The 22,466-nt window shown below is 39.0% G+C and overlaps 6 protein-coding genes across 6 annotated transcripts; 4 read left to right on the forward strand and 2 right to left on the reverse strand.

Annotated features, from left to right (window-relative positions):
- The first annotated feature begins 1,452 nt into the window (after positions 1–1,452).
- Pka-C1 (Protein kinase, cAMP-dependent, catalytic subunit 1) lies at positions 1,453–22,032 on the forward strand. The gene is made up of 2 exons (XM_043425479.1): positions 1,453–2,017; positions 18,738–22,032. The coding sequence occupies exon 2, from the start codon at positions 19,256–19,258 to the stop codon at positions 20,315–20,317; it is 1,062 nt and encodes a 353-aa protein (XP_043281414.1). The 5' UTR covers positions 1,453–2,017; positions 18,738–19,255; the 3' UTR covers positions 20,318–22,032.
- On the forward strand, positions 3,768–5,650 carry LOC122414317 (jerky protein homolog-like). Its single transcript, XM_043425459.1, has 2 exons — positions 3,768–3,964; positions 4,040–5,650. The coding sequence occupies exons 1-2, from the start codon at positions 3,938–3,940 to the stop codon at positions 5,609–5,611; spliced, it is 1,599 nt and encodes a 532-aa protein (XP_043281394.1). The 5' UTR covers positions 3,768–3,937; the 3' UTR covers positions 5,612–5,650.
- Positions 6,002–8,922, forward strand: LOC122414316 (uncharacterized). Its single transcript, XM_043425458.1, has 3 exons — positions 6,002–8,082; positions 8,153–8,328; positions 8,495–8,922. The coding sequence occupies exons 1-2, from the start codon at positions 6,511–6,513 to the stop codon at positions 8,273–8,275; spliced, it is 1,695 nt and encodes a 564-aa protein (XP_043281393.1). The 5' UTR covers positions 6,002–6,510; the 3' UTR covers positions 8,276–8,328; positions 8,495–8,922.
- On the reverse strand, positions 8,315–10,241 carry amx (almondex). The gene is made up of 5 exons (XM_043425482.1): positions 9,794–10,241; positions 9,394–9,452; positions 9,131–9,274; positions 8,928–9,049; positions 8,315–8,748 (listed from the first exon to the last, which is right to left on the reverse strand). The coding sequence occupies exons 1-5, from the start codon at positions 9,882–9,884 to the stop codon at positions 8,469–8,471; spliced, it is 696 nt and encodes a 231-aa protein (XP_043281417.1). The 5' UTR covers positions 9,885–10,241; the 3' UTR covers positions 8,315–8,468.
- Positions 10,326–15,949, forward strand: LOC122414314 (uncharacterized). The gene is made up of 7 exons (XM_043425454.1): positions 10,326–10,774; positions 11,523–12,712; positions 12,827–13,104; positions 13,178–13,318; positions 13,560–13,803; positions 13,917–14,195; positions 14,283–15,949. Exons 1-7 carry the CDS (start codon positions 10,695–10,697, stop codon positions 14,462–14,464), a joined length of 2,394 nt encoding a protein of 797 aa, XP_043281389.1. The 5' UTR covers positions 10,326–10,694; the 3' UTR covers positions 14,465–15,949.
- On the reverse strand, positions 15,265–17,148 carry eIF6 (eukaryotic translation initiation factor 6). The gene is made up of 6 exons (XM_043425480.1): positions 16,848–17,148; positions 16,660–16,745; positions 16,395–16,570; positions 16,125–16,301; positions 15,742–15,923; positions 15,265–15,611 (listed from the first exon to the last, which is right to left on the reverse strand). The coding sequence occupies exons 1-6, from the start codon at positions 16,952–16,954 to the stop codon at positions 15,602–15,604; spliced, it is 738 nt and encodes a 245-aa protein (XP_043281415.1). The 5' UTR covers positions 16,955–17,148; the 3' UTR covers positions 15,265–15,601.
- Positions 22,033–22,466: the final 434 nt, after the last annotated feature.

Raw genomic sequence — 22,466 nt, forward strand, 5'->3', positions numbered from 1 at the left:
TTGTATTTACGATAATAAAATGACCGTACTGTGGTAATAACTACGCTAAGTAGAAATTAAAGAGGAAAAAAAAAGAAAACAATATAAAAGAAGGAGACGAGAACGGAGACGAAGAAAATGAATAGAAAAAAAGATGGCGGAGAGAACGAGAATGAGAATAGACGGCGAATGCGCGCTCAGGCGTCAGTTCGCCTCGGAGCTGTGAGCGAGTCGTATCGAATGAGTGAATCGATCGATTGGTTAGTCTTGTCGAAAATTTTTTTATTGACGGTCTTCGCTGGACGAATTTGGCAGTTTAAACGCCGCGATCGAACAAATTAAATAATAACATCGTCGTGAAATAAAAAAAGGTAATGGCTAAAGTGAAAGAATCGAAAATATCGCGAGTTTTCAATCGAGATAGGTTTGACAGAGCATCAATCGATCGAAAGCGAAGCATCGATAGATTGTAGGAATAAAGAAAAAATATGAAAGATCGTGTGAAAATGTGAATCCTCGTGGAAATATTAAGCACTCTTGAATAAATTGGTGATCGGTGAGAAAAAAAGTGATGGAGAAGAGGACAGGAAAAGGAAGTTTGAGTGAAAAGAAAAGCGGTAGAAAAATGGTATTTGTCGCGCAATACATAGTATGTTCGTATGCTTCCAGTTTTAATGCAATTCCACGCGATCATACGTGACTCACGTTCTTCCTGGGTGATTTAAGCGGATTTTTGCACAAATTACATTTTTACTGTAAATCATTCGATCGACGAAAAAGAGATGAAGAGAATAACAACGAGCACTGGCAAAAGATCGATTGAGCGAACGAATGGCAGGAAAATTATCAGAAAATCAGAGATTTTTTTTCTCAGATTAAACCAACGAGCCACGACGAGAGATGTGAACTGTCGGAAATAAATTTATCACTGAACAAAAACCCCGCGCGCGCATTGGACTGCTTGAGAAAATAAACGAGACAAAATATAACCTCAAAATCGAGCTGACGACTGTACTACCGAAATGGTGCGAGGTGCATTGAGAGCGCGCAGTAGCAAAGACAAAAACATTATCGTTACAGGGCAAAACTAATGTATGATATATTTATAGATCGGGGACAGACTACACGCACAAAATATAACAGAAAAAAGCTCACCCCCTCCCGCAGATCTCGTACACACGAAAAGACGCATCGGTTGGTCAAAGCAATTCTTTTATTTCGACCTTACACAATTTATCAATTGTAGTAACACTATCGGGGGACGCGACAAAATGAGATTTTTCAGTATATACACCCCTCCCTCCTCTCGCGCGTAACTCAAAAACGGTAATGCGAAAACATTTGAAAAAGAAAAAAAAACAAAAACAAAATATATTAACGAAAATGAACGAACGTAAGAACAAAAGAAAAATGAGATTAAAACGAAAAAACTAACGAAGAAAATCGACAGAAGTGAAACAACACACAAACAACACACGTACATAAATATATTTACCATTTAACTCGAAATGCGCCATCACATTGTTGACATAAATTGCAATCCACGATTATTACTATTTACGAATATAATTATTATCTTGCATTGTCTAGTCATACGTTATTATTGTATAACTAACGATATTAATTATTAATTATTAACCTGTAATACCTAGTCGCATTATGTGTTGCATAAACGAAGAAAGAAAGGTGAGAAAAACAACAACAACAACAACAACAACAAGCAAAGTAAAAACAACAGCAAAAAATAACATTATGAACAAGAGTTATGTGAAAAGATATTGAGCGCTAGGCGATAGGACAAATCGTGAGATCGAGAGAGATATTGACGAGATATGAAAGAGAGAGTGAATAAGTGCAGAAGAAAAACGACAGCAATGACGAAGAGCGAAATTGTGAGCGATCAAATGAAAACATGAAATATAACCGCTAAACGCAACGTTGCAAAGCGAATGAAAAGACTAGCGAAAGCGAGGTAGAACGAGAGAGTCGATGGAAGAGCATGAGAGAGAGAGAGAGAGAGAGAGAGAGACAGACAGAGGTACTCCACCTCCGAAGATGTGAGTGTACGTTGATCGAGAACAATAGATTGAATCGTAGCAATCGCGTATTTTCCTCTTTTTTCTCCCCCATTGTTGAACCCTAACCGGTCTGTCAAATGACGAAAAAAAAGGACGCGTCCTTGTGCGAGTTGACCTGCTGCTGCTTCGATATCGAACAGAAGAAACATTGAAAATGGAAGAAAAACAAACGAGAGTTGCTACGGTTCAGCGTAGGACGGGAGAGCACGTAAGGACGAGAGCACTGAGCGAATGTCGCGGGGAGAGCATCGTAGTTGAAGATTACGAATGTATTTGTGTATATATGTGGATATATGTGTGTATACATTTGTGCACATATAAATATATATGTGCTCACATACATGCATAATTGAAACTGTCATCAGGTAGCGCGTCGTCCTCGTTACGTCCCTATTCGCGTTTAGGGGGCAGGGGAGGGGGGAGGCGCTGGTACGAACGTGCGCGTTCCTCGGTAAAAAAGCAAAACCAACGGAATGTGGTGACAAACGAATAAAATACGAGTATTAAATATATGCGGGGGCCGTGGAGAGGAGGGAATCTTCCTGTACACACCGGATGCATAAATTTATCCATGTGCATCGATAAATTTGTATTGAACTATATAAATTACTTGTCAAACTCTCTCCCGCCTCCCCTAACCCCTCATTTTACACTTGTGCGTCGAGCCAACTACGAATGCGATTCGCCAAACGCACATCTCTCGATCCTCTTTTCTCGAACTTCGTACCTCGCATCGTCCTCAAAACTTCCTGTGCAATCGTAACGCAAAAGAGATTTAAAAAAAAGAGAGAGAAAAAGAAATATGTTATTAAAAAAAATTGAAAAAAATACCAACCATCCCTCCCTCCCTCCCTCCCGAGGAGAGCTCGCGGGCCCTATAATGCAATATTTGTACTTTTCCATGTTGAAACCTCGATATACAATAAATTATATTAACAAACTTTCATACGGCATTATCGTTCTTACTTTTATTCTCCTTCAGCGCACGAGTTCATCTTCAATCATACTTTTAGGCAATCGATATTATTTTAATGGTTAATTTTTTATTAACGTCGAAGGAAATCACCGAAATTTATTTTGTCACACTATTACTTTGTGAAACTGACTATGATTATGTCAATGTCGGGGTTAGCTCCTCAATATCTTGAATGGTTTTAGGGTATTCTCATGAAAAAATATTTCGCATTGGAATTTTTTCTTTGTTTATTATGACTCGGGTTGATTGCGGTAGAATCTGTTTCGGCACGGACAACCTGTTACGCGCGTGTCAATACACCTTGATTATATTCAGGCTCAGGCATAATTCCAGGAGAATTTATTATTACAGGGGGGTCAGAGTTAGACAGACGATAAAGTAGAACTTTATACTACTTGACAAAAATCAAGATTACGAATCGATGGTCCTGCTTTTTATTCCGACGAGATCGAATGCGTTCGTCGTTGAATAAATTTTCCGTTGACCCAGTCTTATATTGAACATGCATGATGAGGTACGGAGAACAAATCGTAAGTTATTCAGAGCGACATTAATAAAAAAGCAGTTCAAAACTATATACGGTGCAACTTTTTTATTATTACGTTTATGTGACCATAAAAGAGCGTTCCGACATGTCGATGATTTCAGTGTCCTCTTCATCGGCATCAAAATAGTTATCGGCATGACTTTTATTCTTGTTCTTACCTCCTTGCCTCCCTCTCTTTATTTCTCGTCCTAGCGATACTTGCGCCATTTTTGTATGCTTTGGTCGCAGTACCCCGTACACCCGATCGGGAGTCGCGTCACAATAAGTGGGGTCAGAGACGAAGTTGTGATTACGGAATGTTCTCCCCGTTGTGTTGATAAATAGGAACGTCGTGTGTATACAAATTTTTTCGTCAACATGGACGAGTCTCGCCATAAATATCATGTAAGAATTTTTGACAGAAAATGATACATAAATGAGTAGAAAATAACTTGACAAAAATGAACGCTATGTTTGCAGGTTAAGAGGAAATTTCTTTCTCTCGAAGAGCGAATAGAAATTTTGAGGCTCCTCGACGCTGGAGAACCGGCTTGTAATGTTGCTGACAGATTCAAAATATCTCCAAGCGCGATTTCTCACATAAAGAAGAAAAGAGAAAAAATAATAAAGAGTAAGAAAATAATCGCGGCTTGTAATGGAACTTTGAAAAAACGTAGATGCACTCAAATTGAAGAGAATCCCGTGGAAAAAGCAGTCTGGAAATGGTTGGTTGATGAATCGGCAATGGGATCGCCAGTTCGCGGACAGACGATTCAAAAGCAAGCTCTTAAAATCAACAAAATGTTGGGTGGACCAGAATCCTTCAAGGCTAGTGACGGCTGGTTGACTAAATTCAAGAAACGACACGGAGTCAAGTCGATCGCTGTACAAGGAGAAAAAAGGACTGCAGACATCGAAGCCAGTGAAGAATTTCAAACAGAAATGTGCAACATGATTAATGTTACTGAGGTGCCGCTGGACAATATCTACAACTGCGACGAGACAGGTTTATACTGGAAAATGCTGCCAACCAAACCAGGAAGTGGAAATAAGAAAAAAATCTCAAGTTCGGCAAAAGCAATAGATCGAGTGGCCGTGATGATGTGCACTAATGTTTCTGGCACTCACTCCCTCCCGTTGTACATTGTTGGTGACTCTGATAAACCTCGGTGCTTGAAAGGTATCAAACAATTGCCAGTAATTTATGAACATGAAAAATATGCTTCGATGAATCAAGAACTGATGATGGATTGGTACACGACTGTTTTCCTTCCGGAAGTTAAGAAAAAACACAGCAGCAACGAGGATTCTAAATCTAGAGTTATCCTCATTATGGATAACGCACCTTGCCATCTCTTGGAACATGAATTTAACGAAGTCTCTGACTTTTGTACCGTACTTTTTTTCCCTCGAAACGTTTCTACCCTGTTACAACCAATGGAACAAGGAATTATTGAGAAGTTTAAAAAATGTTACAAAGCCATGCTGCTGACGAAGATTATTGCTGAAGATTTGTCGCAAGGTGTAGAGAAAGTACTGCAAGCTCACAATCTCTTGGACTGCTGTCACATGTGCGCTTTAGCCTGGAAACAAGTAACTCCTACCGATGTGAGATACTGCTGGAAAAAGTTGATCCCTCTGGAAAATGACGCCGAGTCCTCTTCAGATTTGGAAATCATTGATCTCGTTACTTTCCATTCACTACTTTTAAGAATTCCAGGATTCCAAGATTTGCAACTCAAGGAAACTAACAAATGGCTGGGTGCTGACGCGCGAGAATTCGGCTGGCACGCTCGTCTCGATCGGACTCATGCTCTCGACTCGTCTGCCGAAGAAAGCCAAGAAAACCCTGATAGCATTTCTGAAGTTCATGAACCTGCTGAATCCGATTCGGAATTACCCTCTCAAGATGTTGAAAATTTCACCGATGATACATCATCGAAAGAAGTTTTAAAAGCATTATCCATTGTCACCCATTGGGTCCAAAGAACTGACAGTGATTTAGCTTTTCTTGAAAAATGCCAGATTTACCGCGAAATGCTGTTAATGTAATTAATACCAATTATTTTTAATAAATGACATCAATTTCTATATATTTTTACCTTTCTTTTGCACCATTCAAATAAAAACTTATTCGGTCTATTAAGATTTTTTCAAATACTTTTATGACTTGTACAACCTCAATAAGCATGAATACTCAAAAATTTCTGAAAATTCTTTTAGGTTTTTTAAAAGTTTGTTGTAGCTTTGAAAAATTCTTTTTGGGCTGCTTATATAGAAAACCAATTGCTGTTGGAAACATAGATAATAAAGGGTAAAAGTAAAAGCTTGAAAAATATCGTCAAATGATGTGTGATATGGAGTGGATTCTGGGTAAATTGAAATATTGGAATCAAGTTGAATTACGGGAAAGTTTAAAAGAGGGGACGTGAAAAACATGTTCGTCAAATCAATTTAAACAAGTGTCTCAAACCTTTGTTTTTAATGATTTAATTTGTTTTTCTTGGTAAATTCAACACTAACATTATTCTGCTCAATTTTTTAAAAACATTTAATCGCTCACGCACGTGTGTTCTTTATTTACCGATCAGCTGACACAGTGGCAGGCTTTGTCCTGCAACAGTTATATTTTTAATATTTAATTACTCTCGTTTGAATGAATGCAATATTTTTTAATTTAGATTAATCGAATAATGTTGAAATTAATTACATACGCCAAAAATGATTTGAAATTAATATCATTGAAAATATCTTTCGGATTCTTTTGAATTTTTGAGGTTAGTGATGGATAATAACAGAGTAAAATTGAACTAAAACACGATTATTCTAATATACTTTCGCAGTGATGATTCGCGAGTGGTTGAGTAATACATGAAAATATTAAGTACAACTATATAAACGAATATCTTTGAAGCAGTTTAATGAGTTAGTGCTAATATTCTCATTCAAGTATGAATCTAGCAAAGAGGTTCTGTCTATTGGAAAAACTGTTTGGAACATTGAAAAAATATACCACACTGACGACAGCCTCGCTCCTTGTTGAAAAACGCGATGCTCACGTGAAAAATTTACTGCGAACGAGAATTTGTGATTTCTTGAAGAAAAATGGGAAGATAAATGATTACGATGAAAACTCCAAAATGAACGCTCAAATAGCTGAAACTTCCAATGGAATAAACGATTCAAATTTATTCAAAACATACTCACTGCAGTATAACAACCTCGTAGCTTTGCTGGAGGCTTATGTTCGTAAGGAACGATCTGATGGAAAGGAATATTATTTGAGTACCATTGACGACGAATACTGCAAGCTTTTAGGAGTATTAACGGTATCACAAATATTTCACTTGTTGCATTTACTTATGAAAACTGGTAGCAACATTACATTGCTTAAATCATACAAAAGTTCCCTCTTAGCGTTGAGAAAATACTTAGAGAGAGATTGTTTGAGTAAGGAAGAAAAACTGCAGCTGTTGTTTTTTGAAGGATTATCCAAACGACCAGCTCGAAAGTATGTTAAATCATTGTTAAATACATTGCCACCTTTTCAAGATTTATCTTTCATGGAAAAAATTGTTGTGGCTCATACGACTTTCCAATGTAGCGTTAGGCTTGATCTTCAAGACACAAGATTGCTCGAAGAACACTTGGAAAATAATGTCAAAGAACTCATTGAAGATCCACCAATTTTGTCCACAATTTGCAAAGCTTTGAGCTATGCCGGAATGAGTGAAAAATTTTCTCTGGACAATTTGGATCGAGAGATCTTGAATAGTCCAAAAAAAATTAGTATAACCAATGCTGGTCATCTTCTAAGTTTTTATGTACAAGCAAATCACCTGAATTCGGAAATCGTTCAAAGGCTCGTTTGTGATTCAATGGCACAAATAATTGAAGATAGAAACAGAAAGAAATGGGTCAGAATTAAAGATTTTGATAATATTGTTAGAGCTTTGAGTTGGCTCAATCACAGACTGAATGAAGTTCACAAGGAGGAGTTGGCTTTGTTTGTGTCCAGAAGATACAGAGAGTTTACGGAAAGTCCTCATCTACTAATCAACACACTTTTGGCCTTATGGACTCTCGATTGTCGACTTCACGAAATTATTGACAAAGGTTTAAGTGATGGAACTTTTGAACTTGTTAAACAAGAAACGAAATTTTGGAAACGAGTTGCCAGATTGCATTTGCTCCTTGTTTGCATTAAAATCGAAGCTCCAGAGACAAATTTGCCCAGCGAACTCTTCGAGTTTCCTGAGGTGGGACTCGAAATTCTCAAGCCTGTAAAAAAGCTCTGCAAGCTTATTAAGGAATTAGATAATAAATTAGAGATGAATGAGATTAGAATCGATTGCCCAGTGGAAGCGATGTACATACCTGGTGTAAGTTTCGAAAGAAAACAAATGTCATTCCACCTTGACTTGTTGAATAAAACAACGTGTTTCAAAAGCACAGAAGTTCCTCATGGCTTAATGAATTTGAAACTGCGATTACTTGAGAAAATCGGGTATACTTCGATCCTGGTAAATCATTGAAGTTTTTTGTGATAGCAATTGGAAATTCATGAGACTTCAAAAGTTTCAATATTTGCAGATTCCTGAAGATAAATCTACGGACGCAGATTTTGTTTTATCGGAAATAAAGAAATCTGTGGAAAAAAATACTGTCGTCAAATCTGTGGTAAAACTAGAGCCTCGATTAATGGAAAAGTCTTGAGGGAATGAGGACATGGTGAAATGACCAAACTTTGACAAATTTCGTTGAAAAAGGTATTGCAGGGCATTTCTATTTTTAAAAAATAAGCAATAATGAACAGATTTAGCAGAATGCAATTCGTCCGTTGAGTTATAGTCACTGTTTCTCTCACATCACGAAAAAATGTTAACAAACAATATAAATTCAATATAGTTTAAATGTACAATGAACCATCCGCAGGTCCAAGGTATCGCATCCATATGAGCATGACGTCGATAAATGTCCAAACGCCGAGTCCTCCAAAACTGAATAATTTGCCGATACCTTCCTGCCAATGGCCCAGATAAAATCTGTCGGCGCCAAAACCTCCAAGTGTTATACTCAGAATAAGAGCGGTCGACCATCTGTAACCACCGGTCCAGTTGCATCGTAAATTCTTCATAAACCTTCGTCTACCCAGACACACAATGTCATCGTTGACTGTACAATTTGTTCTGAAATTGTATGAAATTTAGAGGTACTCTTATTTCAAGATTTTGTTTCAAAAACGTAGATCATGTACCAAGAAGTTTTGTTCGTATGATTGATTTTTGGAAAAATTGTTTTTCCCAGATAATAGTAAATGTTGAGAAGACTTTGTGAAGAGAATAAAGATTTTGCAAATTTGATTTACCTGTAGTGTTGTTGCGGCGATGCAACGGAGCTACAAGAATTTTTTTTCAGGCACTGATGTTCCCAATGTGCAGTCTGATAACAGTATCTGCATATAAATTTTTTTTCAAACGTTCTATCTCCCTTAAATGAAAAAAATTTCAATCAGTCTTTATCTGTGATCAAGCAATTATTTGCAGAGCAAAAATAATTTTTGAGACTCACGACACAGTCGGTTTGATCCATAACAGTGCAGTTCACTTGGTAAGATTTGCCATATACACATTTGGGATTGAGATCACACTTGAGACAATCTCCACCCATTTTCGAGCATGGTATTCCTACTGGGCAAGTGCCATAAAGGTCATCCTGCAATAATCAATTCTTTCATTCAAATAAGATTCAAGAAAAATTCAGCATCCTGCATTTTATTCATAATTTGATCATTTTATAAGAGAACTGAACTTGCGTGCTCCTCTTTAACACACCTTTTTGCTGCCATAAGCCGGTGTTGAATTTGCACTGATTTCTCTCAGTGCTATACTTTCTGAAATGAAAGTAAAGAATCATAATTCATTATAAAATTGAAAACAAAATTGGATCTTACAAATTCGTCCTGCGGTCAACAATCACATCACCAAAAATTTTGACTACAGGGGTCGAATGTTTTTAGATTCTTCGAATGCTCGAAAAAATTTACTGTTTGACAGAAAGTTCTATCCCCTTATCAATTGACCAACAATTTTTTACTACGAAACCGTCATTGTGCATTAGAATTTTGTAATGAAATGATTTTATTGTAGTTTCTGCATAGAAAAATGTAGTTTTGAAAATATCGTAGAAAAAAAAAATTATGTCAAAAGTAACAGAGAACTTTGTAACAATTACCATAGCCCATGTGCGCCTCCTTGATTGTGCTCGAAAGAAGCGCAAATATGACGAATACTACATTTCGTGAACTAATCCGAACGATATTCATTCCGATTGTAAAAAAACGTTTTATATATCAAATGGCGAACGTGGTAAGTGGAAGAAAGAGGTGACACTCCGTTCTCGAGATAAACTACCAACCATACTTGTATGTTTACAACCCGAAAGAACAATCTCGAGTTTCATCTATATATGTCGTTGTTGCGACGAACGCACGGAATGAGTATGAAATTTGTACATTTTTTCATGAAAAATGACTTCCAAAATAGGTTAACCGCCACATTTTATTAGCTCCGCGTTTCCCGACGAATTTATCAATTCATATTGATACGATAATTCGTAAAATTTTGTCGAAATGATCAATACGGGAAAGAGATGAAAATTCGTTGAGCGATTTCGACTTGTGGGTGCAGAAACAGCTGACTTCCGGTTCTAATGTTTTTCGAACGGTCAGTAAAGCATCTCGTTTTATTAGCCGTTCTGAGTGACAGAAGTGCACACAATTTTTTTGTTGTTTCTATCCAATGATAATGAAAAAAAAATGGGCTATTAAAAAGTAAAAGTTTCGTTTGATTGAGTTCACAATTAGTTCCGTTAACCTTTTGCGTTTATATGAAGACCTGAAACTTGAAACATACGATGTGAAAATGACGCTTAAGAATTCACACATCCGATAACCACAAAGTCCAAAAAGAATAGATTTGTCTCATAATACGTGAATGACAATCTGCATACCGTGAAAAACGAAAATTATGTTTTCTCTTACGGTGATAGAGATTCAATCGTGTAATGTGCCTCCTTATTTGTAAATACTTTTGGAATCTAACGTAATTTTCGTCCAACGATCGAGGATACAATTATGGATTCCGCGAAGGGATCTCGGAGAAACAGCCAAGCAAACATGGATCTGGATGAACCCGAGGAAACCAATGATAATGGGTTCGTTTATGATTTTATACCTTTTATTCAACATGACAGCCCTTTTATGTATCAAAAATATGTTGATTTATCGGATATGCACCATTGAATGTGTGCTACGAACTCCATTACCGCGAATTAACCATGTTTCTCAACGGAAATCAAATGTAACCAAATTTTACCAGCAATGATCAATTATATATTTTTATACAACATTTGATATCCACTGATATTTAAAGTTATTTTAACGTATACATTGTCACAAGAGTACTCGAAAAAATAAACATTCACATTGCTTCAAAGCAATGTAATGGTAAATAACTCGTGATAAAGAGAAATTAAAGCGATTTGATTTGAACTAATCACATTAATTAATCAAATTATGTTACTTCCATTTCATTTCATATAAATAATTAAATGGTTTGTTAAAGTTAAAGTGTTTTATAATATGAAATCAAATAAATCAGTTGAACTAGTTAAATGTTTCGATAAACAGTAGATGTACATCTTCCTGTAGACAAACCAAATTGACAAGAAAATAGAAAAAAATCAGTGTCAAGAAAAATCAATCAATTAATATTTTAAATGAGTAATTTAAAAATGAGCAATTAATGAATTAATCTAAGATGATATTTTTATGGCTCAATGTTCTAAATATTGAAAATATAAAAAAATTTGGAAGTCTGTATTCCAATGGTGCAGAACTGTAATGTCATTAAAGCCCAATTCATTAATAGAAGCTCAATTTACAATGGACAAATTTTTACAGACTGCTGGAGCAACAGAAGAGCGTGAAGAAGATTGTAAAAATCCAGAATGGCATGGTGTCAAGTGACATATTGAAGCTGAACAATAACATCGGAGAAGGCGAGGCAAAGTTTCTCCCTCAAGGAAAACCAACTGTAGTAATATTGAATGGAGCTGGATCAGCGAGAACAGAGAACTCGGAGGGACGGTCAGAAGAAAAAGTTGAAATTTCAAGAATACAGCGTGCGGACGAAGCTCCAAGTATTTCAAATGGAGCGCCGGAGGTTCCAGAGGTACAAAATCAATTGAGCACAGACCCGAATTCGTGTGTAATAATTAACGGCTCTTCGAATTCATCCCAATTGAGTGCGAGTACTTCTTACTCGGAAAGCAAGTCAGCAAATGTGTCTAGTTTGGAAAGCGAGAAAATCTTTGATTCAGACATTCGGAATAACGTGGATTACACGTTCGGCATCGAAAAATGTCCAGCTAAAGTTTCATGCAGTAAAGAGTCGAGTTCGGATGTAGGTAATTACTCGAATTCATATACGAGTGAGATTTCGATGAATAACATTGGAGCTAGAATAGGTTCAACAAGCCATGGTACATGTTGCTATCTGAGGCCGAACATAAATGGTTGCCGGGAAGATGGAGAAGGCCCAAGTGGGACGCAACGGCGCGATGAGGCTGACAGGAGGGACTCGAGCTCAGGAAACGAGGGTGATTTGTCGGACGTTGAAGATTATTGCATATACACGTACAAAGGAAACGATGATGCGGTTGAACCGTTGAATGCGAGACAACCTATGAACCCTGGAAATGAGGATGAATTGGTTGCCGCTGGACAACCCAACAGCGGAAGGTCCAGCCCTGAGATGGATTTTCTTGAGATGGATTTTGATCCTGGACCTTCCTGCGAGCAAGACACCGGCGACAGTGATTTAGCTTCCATCAACGAGGACATACAAAATCTCACTCTTGACAACGTCGATTCCGATCCATTGCTTCTGAACGATCTTAGCGGTGGCAAAGTTGCTGTTTCTAGGCAACAAAGCGTTGTTACTCCCGAAGTTACTGTTACCAAACAACGTGAACATAACGTTTCCAATTATGAGGATCAACGTGACAATGAAATTGCCTCGACATCCAATCGGCCTACCAATTGCACCAGCCCTGACTCTCAATGCATGCCGAGCACGAGTGCTGGCCTCCGTAAGTTTTAACTCTCAATAATAGAATTCGAAATACAATACAGTCGAGAATAATTAACAAAAGAAAACAAAAACATTTGTTGACGATTTGAATTTAGTTGATTTTTTTCTACAGGTAAATGGGAAGCGACGAGTCTCAATCGGAGCATCGGTTGCCCATTACGAGAATCCTATAGTTACCACAACACAAGCGGTGATTTAATATCACCAGGTGAGAATCGTGATACCGAGGCAGAACTATGGGCGGAAAATTGCTCTGTCTCGGTACCCGAAAGTGCTAATTTTAATACGAGGAAGAATAATCTAAGCTCGACGTTATATCATCGCATGATGGCGAAGAAATTGATGCTCAACAAACAAACCACTTTCAGTCAAAGCGGCGATTCTAATTTGGTAAATTTTTCTTCCTTTATGAAAAAGTATGACGAAGACTTGATTAATGAATAGAAATTTCATCCGTCCTCAGGAAAATGAATTATGCAACGCTCGACTGGGAGGATCGATTGTTGAAAAAGTTATGCTCTGGAGCGAACAAGAGGCTACTATAAAACAAGTCACACAAATTGGTACTTCAGCTTGTGGGGCAACTTCGGCTATAAATGCTCTCGTACGTTTTCACTCTGAAATTACTCGCACTTTAATCAGTGGTCAAAACACAAATTCACTCATTCAATTTTCAAATATCCAATATTTTCATCCTCAGTTTTGATTTGAGTAAAAAAAAAAGAATCAACAAAGTATACCAAACGAAGTGTTTCATTTTATTTTCATAAAATTTTTAACGCAGTTGATGAAAACTTGAAGAGGTCAAGACATGGTATTTAATATTATTCATTTAATCTTTCCAGCTCGCCCTCGACGTGCCATTTTCCCTTGAAGTTTTGGTAAAAGGTGTAGCGACGAGATTGCGCGAGCCTGGAACACCTTTGCCAAGGTATCTTGTGAGCAGATCGCTCGCGGGTGCAACACACAAGGATGTAATTCGTGGCATATCTTTAGCGACAAACGGCGCTGTAATTACCAAATTTTTTCCCTTTTATCCGGAGCGCAACGTGTCGCTTTCGCACTGGCTTCATTATTGGATTTCCCGAGGTAATTAACGATTCAGAAAAACGGAACGGAAATGGAATGATCTCATAGTTTTTGGTAAATCAAATTTTTAGCTTCGTCCATGTCATTTTACTGATCACCCGGATGAATTTCAGGAGCTGCTCCAATCGCGACGTTAAATCTACAAAATTGTGCAACGGGTTCAAACATCCCGGATGCGTGGCATTATCAAATGATCTTCGGCGTAAGTCAGTCGGGCATTTACATGACGAACCCTTTAGAATGTTTGCCGGAACAGTTGGTTTGGCATCAGCTCGTGAGTCCGAGTATCCTCTTAATAAAACGAGCCGACGTTTTGGCACATTGGAATCCGTCTACGGATTTAACACCTTTGATACGGCTCGATCAGCGATGGCGAAAGCTCAATGTTCTCGGTGAGATTAATTGCTCTCGACTGAAGAAAAAAAAAAGAGATAATATTGGAAACCTTTTGAAAAACATTCATATATCCTCCAAAATAGGTCAAGTTGTGAACATGATACGCGAAACAATGAGCGAGAGGAAGCGACCGGCGAATTCGACGATAGGAGCGAGTCACCTCCGCATACCAGCGTCTTTTCAAGCTGGAATCACTTTGGTTATGCGCACCGACGCACCAGCTGCTGAAGAATTATTGCACACTGAACAATTGCCCTTACTCTAGTCCCACGATAGAAGTGAATGGAATTCGAAGAAACGAGAACGAGATGGAAAGGATAAATAAGGAGAGAAAAAAGAATAGAGTAAGGCTCACTTAACGTCCTTCGTCGTCGACTGGCCAATAACGTTGTAATTAATAGCTGTAATTTGATAGGCTGAGTCGCACAACGTCGCGTCGAAAACCATAAACCGAAACGAAAAAATAAGAGAAATCACAAGATAAACTTGCCTGAACAACGATAAATCACGATTTTACCCATGCTCTTCGATTTTCCCAAAAGTACTCCGTTATGAAAACGATATTTCTCTTCAAGGAAATCATAATGCCCGTGAATATTCTCACATTACACGCAGAGTATATAGTTTTTCAGTTTTATATAACTGAATATAAATTATAATAGTGGTCAACATTGATTGATATTTAACTCAGGTCTCTTCAACGAAGTTATGACGTGTTTACCGCGACACTAAGCCTTTTTTTTTCTGCGCTCTTAATCGTGCTCCCCCGGAGATACCATTTTTATTTTACATGTTTACCAATGTAATTCATTATTTTGCTAACCATGCAGTATATTGAATATAAATATATACAAGTTTGTATGTATTTATACGTATGCAGACGTCGAGATTCAGTTTTTCATTTGAATTACTATTGGAAATTCATTCAACCCACAAAAGAATATCAACCGAAAAAATCCGATTTTAGGAACGATCGATAAATGAAAACTTGGTTCTTCACACGTTTCACGAGTAACAAATACAAACGTGCGCCTTCGGTTCCAATAAAATGTACTGTTATACCTCTTAATATTCATCATGACTTCATTTTTTTTGTTTTATTTTCATTAATATGTATACCATATCGATATGGAAATTTATTATATAATCCTCGAAGAAAGCTTTGTTCTTTTATGTTTTTCTTTGTTTCCTTATTTAAGCGTTTGGAAAATTTATTTGTTTTTTGTCGGGTGTAAATTGAAGAGTTCGTAACGCTCTGTGCGACATCCTCTCCGAAAGCCGTTCTCATCACTTTGTGCAATTATGGAATACAATAAGTTCGCTTTTATGTACACGTACACAGGTAACGGTGAGTCTCCTTGCTCGGCACACAAGTTGTCGCACAAGTTTTTTTAAGGTGGTTCTAGGACATGCTGAAAAGATAACGAGAGATCGTTACTATTATCTAGAGATTGAAGGTTTTATCGTTTTTTTTTCTTATGGTTTCTAATGGTTCCGATGGCTCAAAATTGTTTTCAAAATTTTTTTTTCTGATCTGCTTACCTCTCGATAAGGGACGCGCGCATCGATGATGTTATTGCTGCTGGAGTTGCTTCATTCAACTTGAACACACTCTCTATCACTGATAGCTCTGTACCCGTTGTATCCATACCACAAAAACTTGCCCAATCGTTTACAACCATACCAGCTGCTATTACATCGCTACCTCTGTTCACCGTTCCTGCCTGAAATAATAAAAAAATTAAATTAACGATTGTTCTTGCTCACAAGAGGTTTTGATCCGTTCTCTTCACTTCTATGCTTCTATTTTTAATGCAATTGGATATCGCATTCCACAAATCTTCAAATCGAAATGCTAATTAATTTTAGGCCCCAGTTAAGGAAGTGAAGGAACTACTTCACGATTTGTATTCATTCATTCTTACCACTAATGGCACTTGTAATAAGGACGACAGTTCATCCTGATCCTGTATAGAAGTTTTTGGGTGCACTAAGCCTCCTTGATTGGATAAAACAGAGTAAGAACCAACAAGAACATTGCTTGCTACCGTTTGTCTGAATACTTCGACGTTCAAGGTGTCTGCAAGTATTTCTTCCGTTTCCTATACATTAGAATTGGTCGTTATCAGTGGATTCTATTTGTCTCACTGTGGGCCACCAAAAATATAGAACAGCAGAGCTAACGGATTGCATACCCTATCAAGATCTGGATGAACAAGAGCAACGTAATCATTGCAGGCGATAACGTTCCCCAAAGCAGAAAGTCTTTCCTCTACACGCTGAACTTTGACACTATCCGGTAAAGAATTTCTTATGTGTTGGAGTTCAATGTCGGTCGTGGTATTTGGTACAAGAAGTCCATTTTTATTGCCTAATTGAAGAGAAATCAATGAAAATACTTGTACCATGAATTTAAATAAGAAATCAAATTTCGTAATGTGGTGCAAACATAAAACTCACCGACGCACAGTCTCCCGATAATTCTGCAACCGGCCACGGAGGCATGAACGACAGGTATCGTTTCCCCGAGTTCAGCTTCAAAAACACTATGGAAACAACAAATAATAGAGCATTCACAAACTTATGTCACACCGTCAAAATTCATGACAATCGATGCGTCGTTTCAAGGTCGCAAGGATGAGTATTACCTGTAGAAATTCTCCGAACCGCCAATAGCTACGAGGCAATAAGAGTTAGTGAGTTTCGAAAACACGCCGACCTCGTTGTTATTTTCGAATTGTACGCGAACTGCCATTTTTACTTGTTGAAAAGATTTAATTACATATGGTGTTTCAAGAGAAATTTTTTTTAATAACAATATTGCTATGTTTGATTAGAGGAACAAAAAAAAATTTGTCAACTGCGATTCGGTTAACCTCTCTTTCGTGATTTCGACAGTGAACAAGTGCAAGTGTCGTTCTGTTCGAGAACGCTAACCACGAGGTCTACGAGGCGTTCTGTCTATATATATATACTTTTCATTTAAATAATTTTGAACCCACTGTCAATGGAACAGTTTTGAAGAAACGAGCTCGTCGTGACGTCGATAGAGGACACCATTGCGTGAAATTGAAGTATCAGCGGGAATTTGAAACTTAGTGCAACGTTTTTTGCTCTTTATCATTGTTGAAAATAACAAAACATTCAAGTCGCCAAGTAGGCGACTATTTAATTTTCAAACAGAAACAAAGTATCTCTGGAGTGTTGAGATTATAGGATTTGATTACTGTTCGGTAAAAGTCGGGGAGGATACAAGTTCGTGGATCAACGAAACTCGTCCAAGTTTTTAGAAAATCTGTTAAACAAGTTGAAAAAAGTAGGATAGATTTATCTTTGTCAACGGTTGAAATTCGAAGAACAAAATTGACCTTCCAAAGACCAAACAAAAATTTTGCATTCAGCTGCGAAGCTTCAATGTGTTGATTCATCATCTTGAATTTGCCGCGTCCGCAGAAAAAAAGTTATCCTCTTACCATAAGAGCAAACAGTGTAGCTCATCGTCCATCTAGTGGTGGTGAGAACAAGTTGTTGAAGGTAGTAGTTGTTGCGAGGATTGACAATCGTATCAACGTGGGTCAGTGGGTGGATGAGATGCGCGAGGCGAAGGCTCCCTTTCGACGAGCTCTTTCCTTACCACCATTTTCGCATCATTCGTGCGAAATCCGGGACGTCAGGCTGCCCGCCGCCATCTTTAAGTAAAGTCAAGACTTTTTTCCATCAAAACGTACAGAGGAATAAAAAAAACACCAAACACCCTATCAGCTGTGGGTCCCTCACGTTTTTAACATTTGGCGAAAATGGTGCAATAATAATTTATAAATAACGTTCATTTCCAGATTACGGGTGATATATACATGTATATTTCAGTGTGTGAACGTGTGTTTGTGTGTATTGCCGCGTCTCTGCCTTAGTGTCGTGCGAGCAGGCTTTTCGGCGTTGGGAGAGAGAGAGAGACAGAGGAGCACACATACATAGCCGCGCGTGCTTCTTCCTGTCGTCTGCAAAGTGAACAGTGAGTCGACGTCCTCGGTGTAGAACGCTCGCGTACAGTAAACGAATAAGGAGTAGTAGAAAAAAGGAAAAAATTGAGAGAAATAAAAAAAGTGTATTCAACGTGAATGTTGGATTACGGTGTTTGTTTGCACTCGTAAAAACGAATATACTTCGTGACGACGTGAACGTAAATACACGAGCGAGAGAAGGAGGTGAGTTTAGAGGCAAAAGTGCTGAACGAGTGCGAAGAAAAAAATAGAGATATAGAAAGAAAAGTGAACTTTGAGGAAGCAGCGCGCTGCGGTTGTCCGACAGGCGTTTACGATCGAAAATCGGGTGTGTAGCAGCGGGAGAGTCAAAAAAGCAAGTGCGCGGGGGCTTTGACAAAAAAAGCGTAAAAACACAAAGCCGCCACAGCGGGGAAGGGAAATTTATACGTTCGCCGCGTTATTAAGTGAGTGCGAGTGTACGTGCGCGGACGCGTGTGTATTTACACACTTGGAACAGGAGTAAAGTTAGTGCGAGGGAGAAAAAGTGTGTGTGAGAGAGAGAGAGAGAGAGACCCCCTCCTCCGTCCTCGAACCGTTAATTGACAGGAAAGATGGCGCAAGGTGCGGACGAGGAGTGTTGACCCATTTTGTTGACCCCGGGGAGGTTTTCGTGAGAAATCGAGCGGTTGGTTCTCGCTGATATATACACCGCAAAGGGGAACCACCATTCAAGAGAAAAATTTATTTAAAAAGAAAAAAAAATCTCTTGACCTACAAGAAAAAGCTTTTTAATATAGCCCGTTAAAAAGAGGAAATTGAAACGAACTTTCTCTTTCGTGAACGTTAAAGAGGCGGTCGTAGACGGCGGGTGGTACAATCGCAAAACGTCAGGAGCGAGAGAGCGAAAGAGAAAGATAGAGCGAGGGCGGGGGCCAGTAAGCGCGGCGCGAGGGGTCCGTGGGCAACGAAGAGGTTCGAGTAGTTTTTCGTAAAATAGTGCTACAAAAGCCGCAGAAATTCTGAAAAAATTTGACATCCGTGGAGCCTTGGCGGGCTCGAGCACGGCTGGAAAAATGGGTAATAACGCGGCAACAGCGAACAAAAAGGTCGACGCAGCCGAGAGCGTGAAAGAATTTTTGGAACACGCGAAGGAGGAATTCGAAGAGAAATGGAAGAAGAATCCGACGAATACCGCCGGCTTGGACGATTTCGAGCGTATGAAAACCCTCGGTACTGGGTCATTCGGTCGTGTTATGATAGTACAGCACAAACCAACTAAAGAATATTACGCAATGAAGATTCTAGACAAGCAAAAAGTGGTGAAACTCAAGCAGGTCGAGCACACGTTAAACGAGAAGAGAATATTGCAAGCTATAAGCTTCCCGTTTCTCGTATCGTTGCGCTTTCACTTCAAGGACAATTCTAATTTGTATATGGTACTCGAGTACGTACCGGGAGGCGAAATGTTTAGTCATTTGCGCAAAGTTGGACGTTTCTCCGAGCCACACTCGCGATTTTACGCGGCACAGATTGTACTAGCCTTCGAGTATCTGCACTATCTCGATCTTATTTATCGTGATTTAAAACCCGAAAATCTTCTCGTCGATTCCCAAGGTTACCTCAAGGTTACGGATTTCGGTTTCGCCAAGAGGGTCAAGGGCAGAACGTGGACCCTTTGCGGCACACCCGAGTATCTCGCTCCGGAGATAATACTCAGCAAAGGTTATAACAAAGCCGTTGATTGGTGGGCCCTCGGCGTATTAGTTTACGAAATGGCTGCCGGTTATCCGCCCTTCTTCGCCGATCAACCGATACAGATATACGAGAAAATAGTAGGCGGCAAAGTCCGCTTTCCAACGCACTTTGGCTCCGACCTCAAGGATCTTTTGCGTAATTTATTGCAAGTCGATCTTACGAAGAGATACGGTAATCTCAAGGCGGGCGTAAATGACATTAAATTGCACAAATGGTTCTCCAGTACCGACTGGATCGCCGTTTTTCAGAAGAGAATCGAGGCGCCCTTCATACCGAAGTGTCGGGGTCCCGGTGACACGAGCAATTTCGACGACTACGAGGAGGAAGCGCTCAGAATCTCGTCCACGGAAAAATGCGCCAAAGAGTTTGCCGAATTTTGAATTTTTTTCGTGCGTGCGCTTCCTCATTTGCCTTCTCTCGATAAAAAAGTCAACCGGTTCAATCTATTCGGACGCGAGGCCCCACGGCGAGGAAACAACGCGGGCGTACACTGGCGCATGGGACTAAAAAAATGAACGAGAACAGGACGACGAGCGATCGATGTCAAAACGAACAACTAAACAAACAATTTTACGAGACGGAATATATTGAGAGAAGAAAGTGAACCAAATGTTTTCATCGAAATTACGAAAATGAGATCGAGTCCCGTGGTGAGACGCGGGATGGCGGCGTCGTCGTTCCCGAAACGGTTTTTCCTCTTTTTTTCCTTCCTCGAGAATAACAGTAAAAAAAGCCAGGATTTTTCGTATGGTTTATCGAAAGGGCAAATTCTCTTCTGCATCGTAACATGAAGTCGATGTCGCTTTCTTATTTACCCTCCATCCTCCCCCCGACCCTTTCTCACCTTCTGCGAACGAAGCAACAACAAAAATGGAGGAGCAAAAAAAAACGAGTCTCATTCTCCGGGGCAAGATGGCGCTCTTGCCCTGACAGTTTCTTCGAAAGCGGCCGCAAGGTGGCGCGTTTGCGCGAAGCGTCGTGTGTACTCGTGCCCGACATTCGAACATTTTCGCATGTTATCACTCGCCATAATTATTGCATCAATGATTATTATGAAAAAATGGGGAGTGTAAACGAAAATTCGAGTACCCCGTCAACATCCGAGTCCGCGTATTTAAACACCCAAATATATACACGAATACCTATAAATAACCAATTCGGAGACGATTGTTGAACATGCACGACCTGTCAAAACGTTCGTTCGATGAGCCGAACACTCTCGCTGTGGATCCTCATCCCTCCAAGTTATATCGATGTTTTTTTTTAACGTTGCTCATTCTCACGAACGCGATACACCCAGGATAAACATAGGCACCAAGAAGATCGTTTCTTCGAATGCTATGGAAGCGGAGGAGAATGCAAAACAACAATTCAACTACTCGCTGTTGTCACGGTCCCTTCGAGAATAAAAAAAACTCAACAAATTAAACGAAAAGAACCGCAGCCATTTTGTTTTTCGTCCCTCGCTCTGTTCGGCGCGCGCCAGTGAGAGAAAACAATGCGTAAGGAGAGAACCATTGAGAAAAAACTTTAGACCATTCGTGAACGTATGACTGGCTTTTCGCGATAGTTGTGTTGACGTTTTGTTTTGTTTTTGTTTTTTTTTTTTTTCAAATTTTCAATTAATTTTATTAACGTTCCTCGGAAATGAGACTTGTGTGAGTTTATAAACGGATTGAAGTTCAGTGCGCCGAATTTTTACGAGTACTACCCGCCGCTTATTTTTATTATTTTTACTCGGTTTCAAGTAAGGCAAAGTGCAATTTTGGAAAGAGAAGAAACAAACCTCAAGGTCGCAGTCTCTTCGCGAAGAACGCGAGTGCTCGGGCTTGAACGACGAGCGTACGCCAAAACTAAGTAAAACCTGGAACAACGCGTTTCGCTTCTTTTTTTCATCTTTTTATTTCATCGTCATTTTCGAGAAGATTCGTCGTCGCAGTTTGTCCACGCTCTCGCCAGGCGTCAGCACCGTCGTTCGCAACGAGGCCGAGCACAGAGAAGAGAACAAAGCAAGAAACGAGTAAACACATCTATCGAGAATCCCGTTCAACTCGAGGTGAAATTTTGTCAATTCGATTCATCCGGTTTACACACACAAAACTCCCTAAATTGATGAAAAAAAAAACAAGACAAAACAAAAACGAACACGAAGAAAAACAAAAGAGAATACGTTTCGCTCGAGTTATTTTTCCTCTCGAACATTTTTCTTCTTTTTATTCTTTCTTTTCACGTCATCATAATCTCTCGTTGTGAGGGTTGCGTGTCGTTTCGAGGGCAGCTGATTGAGCGTCCTCCATATCCCAAGACGCACGTAAGAATCACGAATCACATCGCAGTTTGAAAATAAAGATACATTTAAAAGAAACGATATAAATTTGAAAAGAAAATAATATAATGGAAAAAAAGAGGGGCGGGGGGTGGGGGGGGGGGGGGGAACAAAAATGAAGACAAAAAAAGAAAAACAATGATAAAGATAACGAGAGTAAAAATAACAAGAAAATTATGAAAAAAAAAAGTAACAAAAAATAC

This window comes from Venturia canescens, chromosome 8 (assembly GCF_019457755.1).
Source record: "Venturia canescens isolate UGA chromosome 8, ASM1945775v1, whole genome shotgun sequence".
Lineage (NCBI taxonomy): Eukaryota > Metazoa > Arthropoda > Insecta > Hymenoptera > Ichneumonidae > Venturia > Venturia canescens.

Coding starts and splice junctions, on each gene's coding strand:
- LOC122414317 (XM_043425459.1), top strand. CDS start 3,938: ATGGACGAGTCTCGCCATAAATATCAT. Junction 3,965..4,039: donor AGTCTCGCCATAAATATCAT/GTAAGAATTTTT, acceptor CTATGTTTGCAG/GTTAAGAGGAAATTTCTTTC.
- LOC122414316 (XM_043425458.1), top strand. CDS start 6,511: ATGAATCTAGCAAAGAGGTTCTGTCTATTGGAAAAACTGTTTGGAACA. Junction 8,083..8,152: donor TCGGGTATACTTCGATCCTG/GTAAATCATTGA, acceptor CAATATTTGCAG/ATTCCTGAAGATAAATCTAC.
- amx (XM_043425482.1), bottom strand. CDS start 9,884: ATGAATATCGTTCGGATTAGTTCACGAAATGTAGTATTCGTCATATTT. Junction 9,275..9,393: donor CGGCTTATGGCAGCAAAAAG/GTGTGTTAAAGA, acceptor TGATTATTGCAG/GATGACCTTTATGGCACTTG. Junction 9,050..9,130: donor TGGATCAAACCGACTGTGTC/GTGAGTCTCAAA, acceptor TTTTCATTTAAG/GGAGATAGAACGTTTGAAAA.
- LOC122414314 (XM_043425454.1), top strand. CDS start 10,695: ATGGATTCCGCGAAGGGATCTCGGAGAAACAGCCAAGCAAACATGGAT. Junction 10,775..11,522: donor GAGGAAACCAATGATAATGG/GTTCGTTTATGA, acceptor AAATTTTTACAG/ACTGCTGGAGCAACAGAAGA. Junction 14,196..14,282: donor GCGAAAGCTCAATGTTCTCG/GTGAGATTAATT, acceptor CCTCCAAAATAG/GTCAAGTTGTGAACATGATA.
- eIF6 (XM_043425480.1), bottom strand. CDS start 16,954: ATGGCAGTTCGCGTACAATTCGAAAATAACAACGAGGTCGGCGTGTTT. Junction 16,571..16,659: donor TATCGGGAGACTGTGCGTCG/GTGAGTTTTATG, acceptor CTCTTCAATTAG/GCAATAAAAATGGACTTCTT. Junction 16,302..16,394: donor TTCATCCAGATCTTGATAGG/GTATGCAATCCG, acceptor TCTAATGTATAG/GAAACGGAAGAAATACTTGC.
- Pka-C1 (XM_043425479.1), top strand. CDS start 19,256: ATGGGTAATAACGCGGCAACAGCGAACAAAAAGGTCGACGCAGCCGAG.